This window comes from Pezoporus occidentalis, unplaced genomic scaffold (genome assembly GCF_034315485.1).
Source record: "Pezoporus occidentalis ecotype Australia unplaced genomic scaffold, CSIRO_AGI_Poc_V1 ctg4, whole genome shotgun sequence".
Lineage (NCBI taxonomy): Eukaryota > Metazoa > Chordata > Aves > Psittaciformes > Psittacidae > Pezoporus > Pezoporus occidentalis.
In genome coordinates this window covers 29,443,048-29,459,637 of record NW_026915724.1, presented here as the reverse complement: position 1 = coordinate 29,459,637, position 16,590 = coordinate 29,443,048, and the positions used below count along the sequence as shown (strand labels likewise).

Genomic DNA, 16,590 nt, shown 5'->3' with positions numbered 1-16,590 from the left:
AACGGTTGCTTCAGGAAGGAACTATTGTTTTACCTCACCCCAACTTTCTTACAGTTGATAATTTTAAGATATTAAACATGATAGGAAACCCAGTTATCTCTAGAGTCAGCATGGCTTATACCCTAAACACTTACACAATTATGTTAAGCATGCATGAGGCACACTTCAGAAATTAGATTCTTTTATCTTTATCTATCTAGCAAGCTAGAGAAAGGAAAAGAGAAAATGCACAGACATAACAGATAGCATTTGTTTGCTCCTGCTGAATGCCAGTTCTGTTTATTGCTTAATATTAAAAATCATGATGCTTCATTTTAATGTTAACATTTTATTTGAAAGACAAAGAAAAAAATAAATCCCCAAACCTTGCCAGTTTATAGTTTACATTTTTTTTTTTAAAGAAACAAAAGCAGTTGAATCATGAAACAAATCTTTTCAACATGAAGTTGCATTGAACGATTGCAGTATATCCACAAGTAAATAACTGACAGTCTGGACTAAGCAAGAAATACAAGGTCACCTTTTTTTTTTTCTACTTGTTAATGTCAATGTCAGAATTTTCTTTAGAAAACCCCATAGCATTTCAGAAGTCGCTCATAAAATGACTGCAAAATGGTATTTATATGAAGCACTACTTATAAGAAAAGCAAAACACTGACAGTGACAATATTTTTCTCCAGAAAATGAACATTTCTTATGTAGGACTCTCATCTAAAATTGTGGAAGACACAGGCATCAAGTTCTTCATCCTGAATATGTATAATCAAGAGTTTTCTGAAGTGTGGCTCTTCTTTAGGGAAAGTCCTCTTTGATATAATGAAAGAGTAAGTTACTATGAAAAATTTTATTTTAGATGCAAAAAAATACTTATTCTTGATGACATATTTTTAGCCAGGGATATTTTACAGTAAGATTCTAGAAAGCAAAATGTCACCTGTTCTTCTTTTCTTTAAAATGAAGAAGAGCACCGATTACAGTCCTTATTCACCTTGTTATTGTGGGGTTTGTATTTTTTTCCTTATTTATCTGTTCACAAAATGTACACATACGTTGAATATTTTCCTCCTGCATTTATGTTAGACAAAAGTGATGGAAGACAGGGAATTACCCTGAGATAAAATATTTTAATAAACCCAAACAAAACAACAAAGAAAGCAGTGAACAGAACAATACCTATTTTTTTTTTTTTTTTTTTTGTTGGGGGGGGGGGAGAGCTTTTGATTCTCTTTTTTACTCTAATATGCTTGTTTCATAATAATCCATATAATAATTCTTAGAGCTATTGTAACAAGAATGTACTACCCTTTTCAGTGAAATCCTCCCAGTAGCTGGCCTTCACCTCCCACAGGGTGGGTATTTGCTACCTGACTAGGAGGATGTTGTGTGGAGAAGCTTTTACAGTAAATGTTCCAGTGCCTCCATGGATCCATGAATTTCCAGCTTTGCCCTGCATCAGGCCTAGGAGATGAAAGTCTTCATGCTTCTTCTACTTTGTTATCATCTCTCTGGCTCTCAATTACTTGTGAGCCACCCTCTGTATAAATGACCATGCTTGTTAACTGTTCTGCTCTATCACAGTTTATGGCTTCTGCTTTTATAGCACTACCAGTCTGCAAAATCTCTTGAGACCCAGCTGTCTCTATCACAGCATGTGAGTACACACCAGGCTCATCCTGCATGTCTGGTGGCAATTCTGTGACAATGTAGTGGGTTGCACCTTCAGAGAAGTTGCCATCAGAACCCTGAACCATAGCTTGAGCTATTTCTTCAGTGACAATAATCTGTGATATTTCCCCATCTGACTGGACTAAATCCACGTGCTCACTCTGGACACTGAGTGCGTGGCTACCAGCTTCCTGCATAATTATTTGAGAACCTTCTCTAGCTACCATATGCACAGTCCCTTCCTCATTTACAATGACCTGAGTGACACCTTCTTTCATCAGCTGGTCGGCTGCAGCTGTATCACATACAGCAAACTGTAATACTCCTTGGACCATTTTCTCCAAGGCAGCCTGAGCTCTCTCCTGAGATGCAATTATAGCCGATGGGTGCATGACCCGCGTCACTACTTCCATAGGTTCGGTATCTTCCTGAGTCTCTTGAACTTCATGGAACATTTGTATTTCTTGTCCCTCCGTGTCACTGGGAATGCTGGGCATCTCTGGATTTGGCATTTGCAAGAAATCTTTATGACTTGATCTGCATCTGTCAAGGAGTCCAGATTTGTTTTCCACTTCACCTAGCTCTGTTACAGCACACAGCAGGGCATCTAACGCCGAGGAGGAGTCTGGAGGATGCACTGTAGCTTCAGAAACATCCAAAACTTCTTGTCGCATTATCTGCTGCAGAACAGTACTACTGGAGTCAGGAACTGCATCTATTTGAACAGCCGCCTCCATATCAGTTCCTGTTTCTTCAACCACTACCACCTGTGTTGCACCATCTGCTAACTGCTCAGTAAGTATCTGCCCTGGAACCATACTACTCACGCGTGAGCCATTTTGATCTGTAGCTATGACTTGCCCATCTTCTGTAATATGGACCACCCTGGCCATCTGACCAGCCATTGCTAGAGTCTGAAGGGTAGCCGCTGCTGTTTCTTCCATAGAGGCATCAATTGCAAAGTCACCATCATATCCTTGAATAATAATAACTTGCTGAACTTCTTCAGGTGACTGTGTCTGTCTTCTACTGCCTCGAAAGGCCTTCTCTTTAACTGGAGAAACCTCTCCCAGTGTTGCTGCAGTAAAGGGACTCGTAGTTTCCACAAAGGTTGCTCCTTGTCCCTTCAGTCGGCACTCATAGGACTTGGACACAATGCCTACAAGATAAAATATGCTGTTAACATGGTATCATGGCAAATATCAGTTCATTACTTTAACAAATTGTAGCTTAAATGGAAAAAAAAAATCCTTGATAATTTTTAGATTTCACTGGCAGAAAACACAGATAAAATAAGCACATGAACAAACCCAATTTGCATGTTTTCCAAATAACATACTTACAGGTTGAAATAATTGCTGAGTTTAACAATTCTGCGGCCTATTAACAATTTAAATGTGTTTTTAAAAATATGCTGTATGAAAAAGCTCAGATAAATACAGTATACAGTTAAAAGCCATTAACACATCTTTTATAGAAGATCCTATTGGTGATATTTCAGTTCTTCAGTAATGAATTTTAGGATCGTGTATTACATTAAACATATTTAGGTGTGAAAAACCATGGCTGATCTTCTTAATACCCTCCTTTTGTTGGCAAGGTAATTGCCATGCTGTCATTTTGATGCCATTGTCTTCCCCTTCATTTCCCACCTAGCATCTTCTCCAGCACACCTGACTGACTCAGTCACTAGCCAAGTTACCTGGAGAAAACACTCTGCAGATTTCTTACCCTAAGCAGGATATTCTATAAAATATCACCCAGGGAAACCTTCATTACACTTCTTAACTATTTCTACGTGAAATCAATTAAAGATTAAAATACCTGTAACCTCCGCATTCTAACTGCTTGCTCTGCCACTCGCTCTGGTTTTGGGTCGCTGAAAGTTTCCTTCTCAGTTCTCATCAGTAACAATAAAGCTTCAGCAAGGCAAATGGTGCCCACAGTTACAAAAGTCAAGCCCACCATCCTCGAAGCATGGCCTCAGGATTGCCTTTGTCATTTTTGGGAAGGCATAACTGAGAGCACCCTCTGACCAGCTTTATGGATGTTCGTTATGGCAGAACACCTCTAGCACCTGTGGTCTCCCTCTGGCAATGCCATCGTGAAGCACCCCTGCAGCTCCCGGGAAGTGAACTTTGGGCCACAATAAATGCACACAGAGTGAAGAGTGGATCCTGGACATTGAGAATGAGGTAAGAGTGTAATGCCAGGTGGGCCTTGGCAAAGCCGATTAAGTCCATGCTGCCGAGACTACTCACACCCATGCTGTAGTTTAAATTCACCTGTATAAACTGAAATTACATCTGTGGAATAACAGGTATAGCATCTGATCACTAACACACATAGGTACACCACTGCTCATTTAGGATAAAACAAACAAGAAAAAAATGACTTTTACAGTTAAATTTCAGGCTAGCACTGTAGCTTCCAAGCCACCAAGAGACTTGTAGAGAACAACATGCTCTCTTGAACTCAAGGCCAAGAAAATTTTACTAAAGCTGCTCTAAAGAGGCTCTTTCACCCAAAGCATAGTGCTGTCAGGCCTTAGGGCCCACAGAGAACTAAACTGGGTTCTAAAAACCAGAGACTCATTTGCTTAAGTTCACATTTAGGAGCTGTTACTTGGAGACTGAGTACTTAGCATCTTGCAGCCTCTAGCAATTTCATATGCATATCAAGCTAATATTCCAACGTAACAGCAAAGCTTAAAAGACTGAGTTGGTGGTATGGACCTCTCTATGTATGTATGTATGTATGCATGTATGTATCTATCGATTTATCTATATATCTACCTATCTATCTATCTATCTATCTATCTATCTATCTATCTATCTATCTATCTATCTATCTACCTATCCATACATCCATTTCTTATTACAAAGCTTTGGTAATAGAAAAAAAAAAAAAAAGCTTTGAGAACTGTACTGTGAAGCACAAGAAGTAATTCTGTTAAGCTGAAGGGCTGCAAATCACCTTCACAAGTCTAAACTGATGTTATACAACTTTCTCCATCTTAGTTTGCAAGGCAGGTTATCTTTGGAAAAGAAAATTAACAATTTAAACCATTAGAGTGTTTCCAGGTGATGCTGCGTGATAAATCTGGCACATGCAATTGAAGTACATTTTGTCAGGCATAAGAAAGAAGGAAGCCTATAGTGGTACGACTGGTTCTTATCCCCACTTTTCCTGTGCTCTCTGTAGGCACTGACATTCACAAGACCCCCCAAAGAGCAGAAAAATAGGAAGGGGAAATCAACATAAAATGACAATTATCTTAGCTCCTCCACATTTTATAATAGAGTAGAAGTAATTAATTCTCTCAGGAATCTCGCTTTGTTGACATGATAAAAGAGGAGCCTGGCAGTGATGTGGCACAAAATCAAAATAACTCTACAAATCATCCATTTTTCACTGGATTTCAAAATCAAAATAACTCTATGATCATAATTTTCACACGAGCACAGCAAAATCATGACATCTTTCCCCTAAGATCTTGATAATTTATGTAGGGGACACAACACCACTGCATTGAGGAGAAGCTCCGGTCTGGGGAAGGGAAAGAAAAGGGAAATTCATCCTGTTTTCATCTCCTCAAATAAAGGCTGTACCTGTGAATCTATGCAACTCCAGTCTTTCTGTGCAATTGAATGGGAAGTCTCCTGGGTGAAGAGCTATCCAGTGAATCCCTTGCAGCACTGATAATTATGCCATTCTGACTGCTTACTTAATCTATTTGAATCCAGAGGTGAGTTAAGCTACTTCCTGACCATTAAAGTAAACTACATGGGTAAATACTGCTGTCACTAAGGGGAGTGATGAAGCTTAACTACACCAACATCTTAACCTCAGCTCAGTGCAACCCTAGCTATTCCATCACAGTTCATAAATGCGATTGCAGGTCCATCTTTTGATTCAGCAATTTAATAACTTCGAGTGCTGTCAGTACTGCTTTGAAAAATGGCTCCTATGAAATGTAACAGCCTCAATCAGATTGTAAAAGATTCACCCACTGAAGATTCTTCCATTTCAACTATAATGAATTAATGTTGAGCTGTGTAGAAGTTCAAGTGTCATTTAAACTAATGTGAATCTACTGTAACTTTAAATTTTAACTGGACTATGACCAAGAATTTACTGGGAACATCAACTTCAATTTTAGTGATTTTTCATGGTAAATATCAATTGCAGATTTTACTGGTTTTCTTTTAACAGTGAAAAGCCAAGTAAGGAAGATATTTAGAAAACAACATATTTTAAGGCTTAGCTGCTATTTCAACTTTGGAGCAGTGCAATTCTGTAATGGAGCAAGGCTGTCCAACACAACGTTTGTAGGAATTTTTACATATTTAAGGAACGTGTCACATTATTAGACTGTATGTAGCAACAAATCATATTGTCCTAGTAAATCCAGCCTGCCTCTCACCCCCCTTAAAAAGGGTAAAGAGAAGGGGTAAGCGTTGGCTGACACGGCAAACATAAGCTGCAATACAAGCCCACATTAATATTAGGCAAAGTGGACTTGTTGCTGATTGCATGTCATTGCAAATTAAAAAGATACACAAATAGGCATTAAAATGACAAAATATAATGATACAAGAGCTCATATTCAGACAATTTGTAAAGAGGTGTTTCATATCTAGGGGTGCAATGATCACAGAATTGGTTTCTTTCCAAGAAGTCTGTCATTTCAGCAGAGACATTATTTATCAGTTGGAGTCCTGAGCGACTGTTAGTTTTTTATTTGAAAATGTCAGGATTTTTTAGACATTAAATCCATATTCTCAGGTTATTTTAATTCTCAGAGACCACAAACTCCTGAAATAGGGCTAAAAGAAATGCTTTGATGTTTAATGTGCTTCTAGGAAACTACAAATAGGGTTTAGTACCATTTTTCCCTCTCTTTTACTCAATACCTGACTTTCTTTTGTGTGTCTGTTTTACTCTTTTGTTACTGTCATCATTTGCTCCCCATAGAATAAATACCTTATTCTTTTGTTAAGCTTACATTTAATTAAAATGTACAGTATTTGTGCAGTAAACTCGAATGAAACAAATAAAACAAGGGCCCCCTCTCTTGAAGGCATACGTTGTGAATGAAAAATGTCATTACAGACTAAAAAATTTTGCAGTAAACAGGGCCTACAGAGAGAAGTTTCCCCCGTAATGACATCCATAAAATACACAAATGGCACTTTTAGTACCATCCTGAATATGGCATTTTCTGTGCTCTACACACAATCTAAATGGTTTGATCATAGAGCATAATACTCCATTGGGTTTATAGAACAATCAATGTTCCATAAAATGATGTATTTATCCAATAGTAGGCTCAGCAGTTACTGGTGTATGACATTGTAGGACACTGGCTTTGTACTGTTCAGCAGCACACATGCTGGCTGTAAAACTTATCTAACACTACTCCAACAACTTCATCTCATCTGTGTCAAGTAATTTGTTGAAGCCTCAGCTTGGTTTAAAAAAACTTGTAATAAAAATTCATAGAATTTTCAGGAGAATGAAAGCTGATGACAATAGAAAGGTCACATTGTGGCGCCACTCGCGGGGTCGGGGGTCAGCCGCAGTTCTAAAACAGAAAGTAGATTTCATGCATCGTGTAGCAGATAAAGATGGCATTAAGGAGACTTGTCTCGGAAAGAAATGCGTAATGTGTTAGGAAAGTCTGGGCTAATATTATATGTAAAGCACTACTTTGCTCTCAGCCAGCAGCCTCTTTAGAATTCTAACCCTTCCCCAAAAGTAGCAGCAAGCGGCTGTGCATGGTGAGGCTAGGCTGAGGACATCCTTCACAAGGAGCACCTTTAGGACAAAGCAGTAAGTCATGAATGAAATAATCTATTACGACGACAGAAATGATCTGCATTTACACAGCAAGCTTAAACCAGCTATTTTTCCTTCCCTGCAAAAGTTCTGGGAGACCTGATTTATAGCACCCCATTCAGCAACACTTAATTTTTCATACTTTGGTGATTAGGTATGTTATTTATTGACACATACGAGTATTTGGTATATACTAAAATGCAATGAATATTAAATAACGTGAACGCAAAGAAACATCTTTTCCTTCATTTAAATACAACCTTCCAGGAATTTAAAAGATGTAGAAAAGTCAACTTATATTGGACATCGCTTGAATGAGCAACTGATTTTTTCATTTGAAAAATTATTGTCTACATGGCAGTACAGTATTTCCAATGATATGGTAAGTCCACCATTAAAATTTATACAGAAATAATTTAGGTCTTGATCAAGCTCCAAATTTCTGCTCTTTTTTATTTTCTTTTTCTTTTTTTTTTAAAGTTATTTTTGTAATGATCACTTCTTTAATTCACTAAGTTCAGTCTAAGGATTATAGCATAATGTCCTAAATTAGGACTTCTTTGAGTTTTGGAGGTCATAATAAGAAGACATACTTTTCGCATCTGTGTTCCTTAGTAAAAAATATTCTTTCACATTTGTAAGGTTTTTATGTGCAAGCAATGCATGGGACAGCATTTTCTAAACCAGCTAGTTAAGCTACTAAATAAGATGTTGTTAAGGCTCGTTCAAATCTTCTGCTTAAGGAAAGAAAATAGGATGGGTCGAATCAAGAAGTGAAATAAATCAGCAACCCAAAATGGCTCTGTCAGAACTATTATGTCCACAAAGGCAGCAAATATTTGTAAAGCAAGCCGTACAAATAAGTATACCTATAGGGGCCTTAACCAGCTCCCTAAGGGACATAAAAAAAATCCACCAATGACACAAAGTACATATATCAAGAAATTGTTTGCTTTTCCCTTTTAGTATATTAGTACTGTAAAAAGGAAAATTAACAACAAAAACAATTCCCAAATAATTTTCATAGTTCATTTTATACTTAAAAATCCAGTAATGTCATGTTTCAGTGCTGGAACTCAAAGCATCCTTGGCTTCTAGCTTTGTCCTTAGCCACTCAATCATGTTCAGAAACTTCAAGGTCTTCTAAGAGTTGCTTGAATAAAGGATGAAGTTTTAACCTTTCAGGTATCTTGAACAAAGCAGCAGATGTTCTTTTAGCTTCCTTAAAATGTAAAAGGAAATATTTCTGGTGTTTTTTTCTTTTGAAAAGCAGACTTAGATTTCCTGCTTCTTATTTTTACCTCCCCCACCTTGGAGGACTATGACAACAGCAACAAAAAGAAGCAAAACAGCCACCAAAATAAATATCCGAGCCATTCAGTTAGGGTGTATGGGCAGTTTGTTTGGTTTGGTTTAGTTTCCCTCTAGTGTCCAATTAACCTTTGGGAAAAGGCCTTCTCCATGAAAAATTTCAGTTTCTCTTTTCCTGCACGCAAGGTTAAAAATGAACACTATAGAGCCCAGTGTTACAGAAGCTATGCAAATAAAAACATACACAGACTGAAACTCCCACTAATCACAGCACACACGTACAGTGTTAACGTGCATATTCTACAACTGCCTAACCTGCACAGTAGCTGATTTTTCTGTAGACTGCTTTTCTTCTTTACCTGCTTGTCACCATGCAGGCTCGTCTTTTCAACTCCTGTGCGTGAGCAAAAACCTCACTGTGGCATATACAGAAATTACCTATATTGGCAAGCAGCATTAGGAATGTTTTTGGAGTATTTTAGTTAGCTCTCCCAGTGCAATTTAGCAGCTGGAGATGAGGATAGCCAGCCTGGACATTTCTTGGCAGTCCAGCTTCAGTTTGGGAACGGCTGACACTGATGTTACATGGAGGCACTTTTTCTGTTTTATCTCCTGCAGTGCAACTGAAAAGTACATTTCTAGCACTTCTAAATCAATCCCAATTTCAAAAGATACCAGTCATGCTTGCTCAAACTGAAGATTTCTGTTTCCTAGGCATATGGAACATATAAGATAACATGAAAAATAACATGCGCGCTAATGTGAGAAAATCAGGGGGAAATCCCCCACAAGCTCTGTGCATAAGGAAAATTATCTGGATTTCTGAAATAGGTATAGTCCCAGACAGTAACTGTTTTGTCAAAAAAAGCAAAAAAAAACCCTGTTGTCATTATTACCTCAGCAAGAGGTTTTGTTTTTCAGGAATATATACATTTAGATCCCGGTCTTATAAACATTTATTTAACAAGCGTACTGCTTACTGCCATAGTTAGCCTCAATAGTCTCAAAGGGACTAGACATGGTAGCTTGCATTATGCATTGTGTTTGCATAATCAGGCCCTTGGGATTAACAATTCTGAAAGTGGCTAGCCTTCCCTAATGTTTGATGTACATATATGCACTAAAGAGAACAGACACTTGTAAGGGATACCTGAAATAAAACATCATGTTATTAAATGATCAAGCAGAAATTATATTCTTCTGCTTAACTATCAAACACAAGCATCGTGATTCCCTGTATTTATTTATTCTGATTTATGCACCCATTCAGTAAAAAGGAGCACCTGTTCTTTGCTCGAGGGCACGTCTCAACCCATTTGAAAAACACAGCAGTTTTTAGGGAGAATGCTTGGGAATAACTAGAAATAGTAAGTTTCCCTAGTTCTTTTTGTTAGTTAAGACAGCAGAAACTACCAGCTCCAATGAGATAGTCATATCTGTATTTCATTTATAAATTCAACTAGGTTACAGTGTATATTCATATCTTTCCAGACTAAATTGTGGGAAATAACCATTTGTCTTCATTGCAGACACTTTTGTATGTATAGTAGAAAACAAACCTCTATTCAATAACTGCACAGAGGCACCATTAAAATCAAATTTACAGTAAACAGAACCTGCAGCTGGGGTAAAACACTAACTGTTAGTATTTTAATTATCAGTGAAGCTTTTGGAGGTCTAACATCTGCTCATAGCCAAATGACAGCAGCTGTTTGTGTACACTTACAACAATGTGAATTTCTTCTATAAATATTAAAATGAATTGCATGTTGTGTGTTCATTGTGGCTATATTCCTATTGAGCTGTTTAAGTATATGGAGTATTTTGAACTTCTTTCTTGTGGCAAATTCATAAAGGGCTGACCTCTTCAAAAGAATGAGAGGCAAAGACAGCAGAAATTCTTGAGTCTATAAATTGAAAATGTTTCGAGACCATAGTAGAGGTCACCCTCTGCCAAGGCGTTGCTAGTAAATGCTAACAAAACACCAGAGTAAGTTCTGATCATTGTGCACTATAGTAACGTCAAGGACAGGACTTCTCAGCATGCAAGGTGTTCAGGAATCTATGGGATGGGTCACATCAAAAGCTGACACTCATCTAATAAGTAAAGCAATTCATACATTATCAGAAAAAAAAAAAATTCTTTTTCAATATCCAAAGCATCAGAGGAGATGAGTGTACACCCTTTTGTGGACTTCATCAAAATCATAAAGGAATGAGCCCTGATTCATATGATTAGAAGTAACAAACTGTCAGGAGGAAGGAGCTATGCTGGACCAATATGAGATCAGTTAATTTTGCTAAAAAGGGTGAGCTTCCTAACTTAAATTTGCAGCTTTCTATCTGGACACTGGCATACAGATGATCTTTTCCTTTTTGTCTCTCACCTGCTCAGGAATATAGGAGAGAAAACTGGAGGAGTGACATACACCTGGTCAAATGGTAATGGCTGGTACAGCGTGAGAAAGAAAGCATAACAATCAGTTCCAGAAGAAAATAAGGGAAGCGGGGAAAGTTTTCAGGGGAGAAAGACCTACTTCTTTGCTTTTATAGCATCAAATGTAATGCCTGTGGCTAATTATATTTATATATTTTTGCAATAGATCTCCATCTGGAAAGGAGCACCACGATCATTTAGTCTAAGAGCTGTAGTTCATGCCAACCCATGGTCTGAAAAAAAAACAAACCATTAGATGCTTCAGCCTTACATGTGTAACTACAACATAGGATCAACCACCAGCACAGCTATCTCCAGACTGGTACACTGTGTAAGATGAAGGTGAATTAATTATGCAGCCGGTTCCCAAGCTTCTGACATCAGAATTCCGCCCCCCAAAAGTCAGTCTCAGGTCAAGGGAACTAACAACTTGTGAAAGGAGTGAGTAGGACTGTTATAGGTGGTCCTGTTACAATGCAAAGGCCTTCCCCTCTGCTGGCCCCTCACTCCTTCTGAGGCACTGACAGCATCAAGCCTTATCGTGCCCAAAATTACAACAGTCAGAAAAGATGATTTTTCAGCTCAGAGCATCACAGGCTTAGTAGTAACTCTAGGATAACTTTGGAAGTGTGAAGCAGAGGTACATGCTGGGTCTGGGTGGTGGGATGGGAAGTAGAATCTGAAGAGATGGGTAACTCTTTCATATCATTTTCAAGAGCTGAGTTTGCAACAAAGTAAGTCTTCTTTTCATGATTCACCTCTGGTGAAGGATGGAAGCAGCACGTTTCTAGCGTATCTTCAAAGGAAGAGCTGCTCATATAATTGACCCTTCTGCTAACGGAAATATATTTTCAGTGCTACTGATAGAGAAGTACTAAATGAGCTGTCTTCCACTTCCAGTGTTACAAGGCACTACGCTGTGCATAGATAAGACAGAAGACACCAAAGGTGGTGCATGCTGAGCACTACTGATGCAGGAATTGCTAAGATGGTGTGTGTGCTAGGGCTGCATGGTAACTGCATCTCTGCCTAAGTGCTCAGAAGCTCCTTACTTGAGATGCTTCCACTCAGCAGCAAAGTTGTGCTTTCAAGATCTGAGTAATTTTCATCCTCTGTTGACAAAACTATCTAAACTGTTGGTTAGCTAGATGTAGAACTTAACAGCTTTTAGATAGCATACAGAGTTAATACCAAATTGGGAGGAAGTGTTACCATCATTATGAAGAAAAACAGGATGTAACATAAGTAAACACAAAAATAACAATGCAAGACTGAACTTGGGCTACTGCATACTAGCACTTGAGGAGAAACTAAATATGCAAAAATGACATTCAATGAGAGAGAAGTCCCTTGAGAACTGTAATGCCGAAGAAATTTAAAGAATGACAGTGTTAATCAAATTACAGATGAGTTTATGAAAACGTAAAACAGGAAGAGAAAAGAGGCCAAAGCAATTTTTAATTGCACGCTCAAAGGCATGTCAGCTGCACATTGCTCTGGTACAGACACAACTGAATTATGTTTGGACATCTCATGAGATCTTGACTAAAGAATATTCCAAATAGTGAAACAAGAACTACTAGAAGGCTGACTTGCATGGAAATATTGAAGGCTTAAGTGCACACATTCTGGCTACATATTCTGCAAATGCTGAGAGGGAGGAAAATTTGGATCCATTTGGATCAGCATAATCTGATTTTGATGAAACACTAGAATATTCAATGCCATACTGCAGGAAGACGTTGGACATAGTGAGCAATGGAAAGCCAATTCAGCCATCTCATCCACTTCCAGCTCCCAGATGGAATAAATTGATGGAACAGTAGTTAGAATATGTTTTAACCTGAGTCATCATCATTTGTACTGCAAATCCATGCTATTCCAGAACAGTTCAGTGAAACAGAGCACGCAATTCTGCAGTAACCACTTGGTTAACTTTTGTAAACAACTCCTTTCTGAACTAAAGTTCACCCAAGACTGTGATGCCTCATGTCTTAAAAAGCCGAAGAATTTGCAATGACTGTCAATCATATGAGGCGTGAATCCTATTCAAATATGTACTAGTAAACAACCAACTAGTACAAATATGTACTAGTAAACAAATTCAGGTGATTTCATTAGTTCTTATGTTTTGCTTCCTGTGGCCCAATTTAGACTAAGAAAAGAGGGAATGTTTTAAAACCTATTAGTGATTACATTTTTCTAACATATTTTAAATGTTGCTTAGCTCTTACTTCTGATAGCACTTGTTTAAAGATTTATTTTGTATATCCTTCTACTACTGAAGCCAAATACTGCTTAAAACCGTGTTAATTAAATGATGCCAAGTGGTTTAAAAACACCATGGCTCCTAGTATACTTGTCTGCAGCACTACACACAGTACCGTGAATGCGCTTCTTATTCTGCTGTTACATAGGACCTGCTACAGCATCGTTAATGGTAACATTAGTGCACCCCAAGCACTTTTACTATTGCTGGAACATACTTTGCATTTTTCAGTGCAGTAGACAAGATTTCAGAGGAAGTTATAACAATTTTTGTGAAAGCAGTAAAGCTTGTGATACACTACAAGACAGAGACCAGATAACACCCCCACCAAAAGAACCCATAAGCCTGGAGCTGGATACCTGGAAGATCTGATTTTCAAAAACACTGAGAAACAAACAGCTCCTGCTGACACTTATGTTAAAGGATTCTTATTTCAGCTACCATTTCTACCATTTTTTTAATACTGCTTGTTCTTTTTCTAGCTACTGTAGTTTAGGGAACTAACAGTTTCCTGACTTCTGGCATGTAACAGACAAAATGCACAGGAGGACACATTGTGGTCTGTCATTTCAAAGATGTGCAGATTAAAGAGCTTCTGAGCAGCCCATGGCATCTCAGGTTGAAACAGCTGCTACAAGTCCCAGGTAGGGCTTACTAAGAGATTTCATAGCTATATCTTTTGGTATATGTTCCAGTGCTCCAAAGCCTGGTGAGGCTCACCATTTCTCCAAGTGTATCTCCAAGTACCCTGAATTATTATTCAGGTGCTTCTACTAAAATACTAAAGCTATTTAAATAATATGGTTTTCTTTATGAAAAGAAAGTACACATATGAAAATATATACAGTTAGAACAAAAACTATCAGTGTCTAAACCAACAAGCTAAAAGAAGTCCAAAATTAATTTATTTATTCTTCCACATGTTATTTTTTAGCGTCTCTTTCATAACAGACTGAATTTTATGCAAGATGTTTAGGTCTATGTGGCTGAAGCTAATTTCCTCAATGCAGAATTAGGAAGCAAAGTAAAATTGGCCTAAAATTGCTTTCCACTAGTGCTAGGCACAAGCACATGCAAATGGAAACTGAACAGAATGCCTTTAAAATCTAAAAGCTCTGTCTAACCATGTGCTTCTAAAACTGTATGTCCTGAATTGCTCACAATTAGTAATATATTTATCACTAAATAAGACCATAAAATGAAAAGAATTATTCTGATTTTCCAGAGAAGTGAAAGACAACAGAAAATATCTTGCCAGGGCCACACAAGAATTCCCAGGTGTACTGAGTCCTGCTTTATGTCCTAATCACAGCATTATAATTTCTTAGGAGAGCCTATTGTCAACTCCAAGAGTTGAGGTACTCCATTTACCCACAGTGAAGCACTAGTCACACCATTACAATTTTCCTGATAATGCCCTGTCAATGAATCAACCCCATGTCCATGAGCAGAGTGGAGTTCAGTGTCCATGTATCCTATAATGAGGAATGTTGGGCTGCAATCTCTGCTGAGATTGTCATAGGTGTCCACTGATACTATCTGCAATTACAGAATTTTATGAGATGGAAACTAGTTCATTATGAAAAAGACTCAAGTCTACTAGCTCATTTCACAGATGTCAGATGGCAGACTTCCTGATCATCATCACAATTCTTGCAAGTGCATAAGAAGAGGCCCGTAGTTAGACTTTGGAATTAAGCATACAGCTAATGCTAAGCATAGGTTTAAATGCTTTTCTAAGTAGGACCCTCAGTTAGCCAAGTCTATGATATTCAAACCAGGGACTTAGACTCTTTAATTTCTGCTTTACAAGGGCCAGACCAGCACAGCTTGTTCCCAGAGGAAAGCAGTCACAAAGCTAGCTAAAAACCACTTTTGCCCCAAGATAAATATATCTCTCTCTGACTGATTTTAGTCTGATTCTAACAAAGCAATATGATTGTATGAACACGTTCAGAAGTATCAGCTGAATTCCATTTTGAATTGTCACCTATTCAAATAAATGAATGAATAAAGACATTTCCTTTTAAAAGGCTAAGTACATTATGTATAACTACATTTTTGTAGGTTTTAAAGTAAGTTCTATCAGAAAACATCATTGTTACATTTAAGAAGAATCTGTAGTGTGGAAAATATTCTTGATAAACCTTTCTTCTCACAGAGTAATCCCTCTCATACATACATGTTTTTGCACTCTCAGACAATAACATATACCTTCAAATATAGTAACTAACAGCTTAAACAAACATCTTAATTTCAGACAATTCAGTTTATTTAAGAAATTAAAACCATTCTCTAGGCACTGAAAGAAGTACAGATTTATTTTGCAGCCATCAAGAAATGAAACAGTTTGCTATCATATAGCCCCCTCCACCCCTTCCAAAATGACCCTGTTTCTGTTGGAGGTGAACCTTGCTGCATTTATTCATCCTCTTTTTAACAAGAGACCACAGAAGAAATCCAACCTAACAGTGTGTTTAGCAAAAGGGCTTAAAATACTAAAGACAGGCCACAGGGCTGCTCTCAGCTCAGCTCTGCATGAACTCTGCAGACCGCATGAAAGGTGCTGATGGCAAACTCTACCGTCTTAAATGTTAGGAAGCCTGCTTATCTGAGAGACTTCCTCTCTCCTCGTGCAGCTACCTCAAGTGGCAGTGACAGACACGCTCAAAGCGTGGTCTCTGGCCTTTCATATGTTCCTTTCACAGGCCAGTTTCCATAACAAAGATATACTCCCCCTTGGTCAATTTATCACAACCTCCCTGAGCACGTCCCCTCCTACACAGGCACTTGGTATCCCCTCTGCCTCATCATGAAAAAACAGAACAAAAGCCCACCAACCATACAGAAATTATATTGTAGATTTGTAGATTAATGGGCTGATTCTGGCATCTCAATTCAAATGGATTTACAACCACTGTGTTTAGCCCTGTGTGATTTCAAATAGAATTACTTCTGATGAATTTGAATGCAAATTCACAAAGCATTAAAACAAACCATGTTTAAACTCGTTGGTTCATCAGATGCAAATATCGTGCATTAAGCAGGGAATACCCATTTATGAAAA

General features: G+C 38.0%; 1 protein-coding gene across 1 annotated transcript in view; it reads right to left on the bottom strand.

The window, feature by feature from the left end:
• Window positions 1-236: 236 nt before the first annotated feature.
• ZNF407 (zinc finger protein 407) overlaps window positions 237-16,590 on the bottom strand; it is a 334,216-nt gene continuing 317,862 nt past the window's right edge. The window contains exon 9 of the mRNA XM_062633107.1: window positions 237-2,824. Within this exon, the coding sequence (XP_062489091.1) occupies window positions 1,476-2,824 (1,349 nt within the window). The 3' untranslated portion in view covers window positions 237-1,475. The remainder of the gene's footprint in view (window positions 2,825-16,590) is intronic.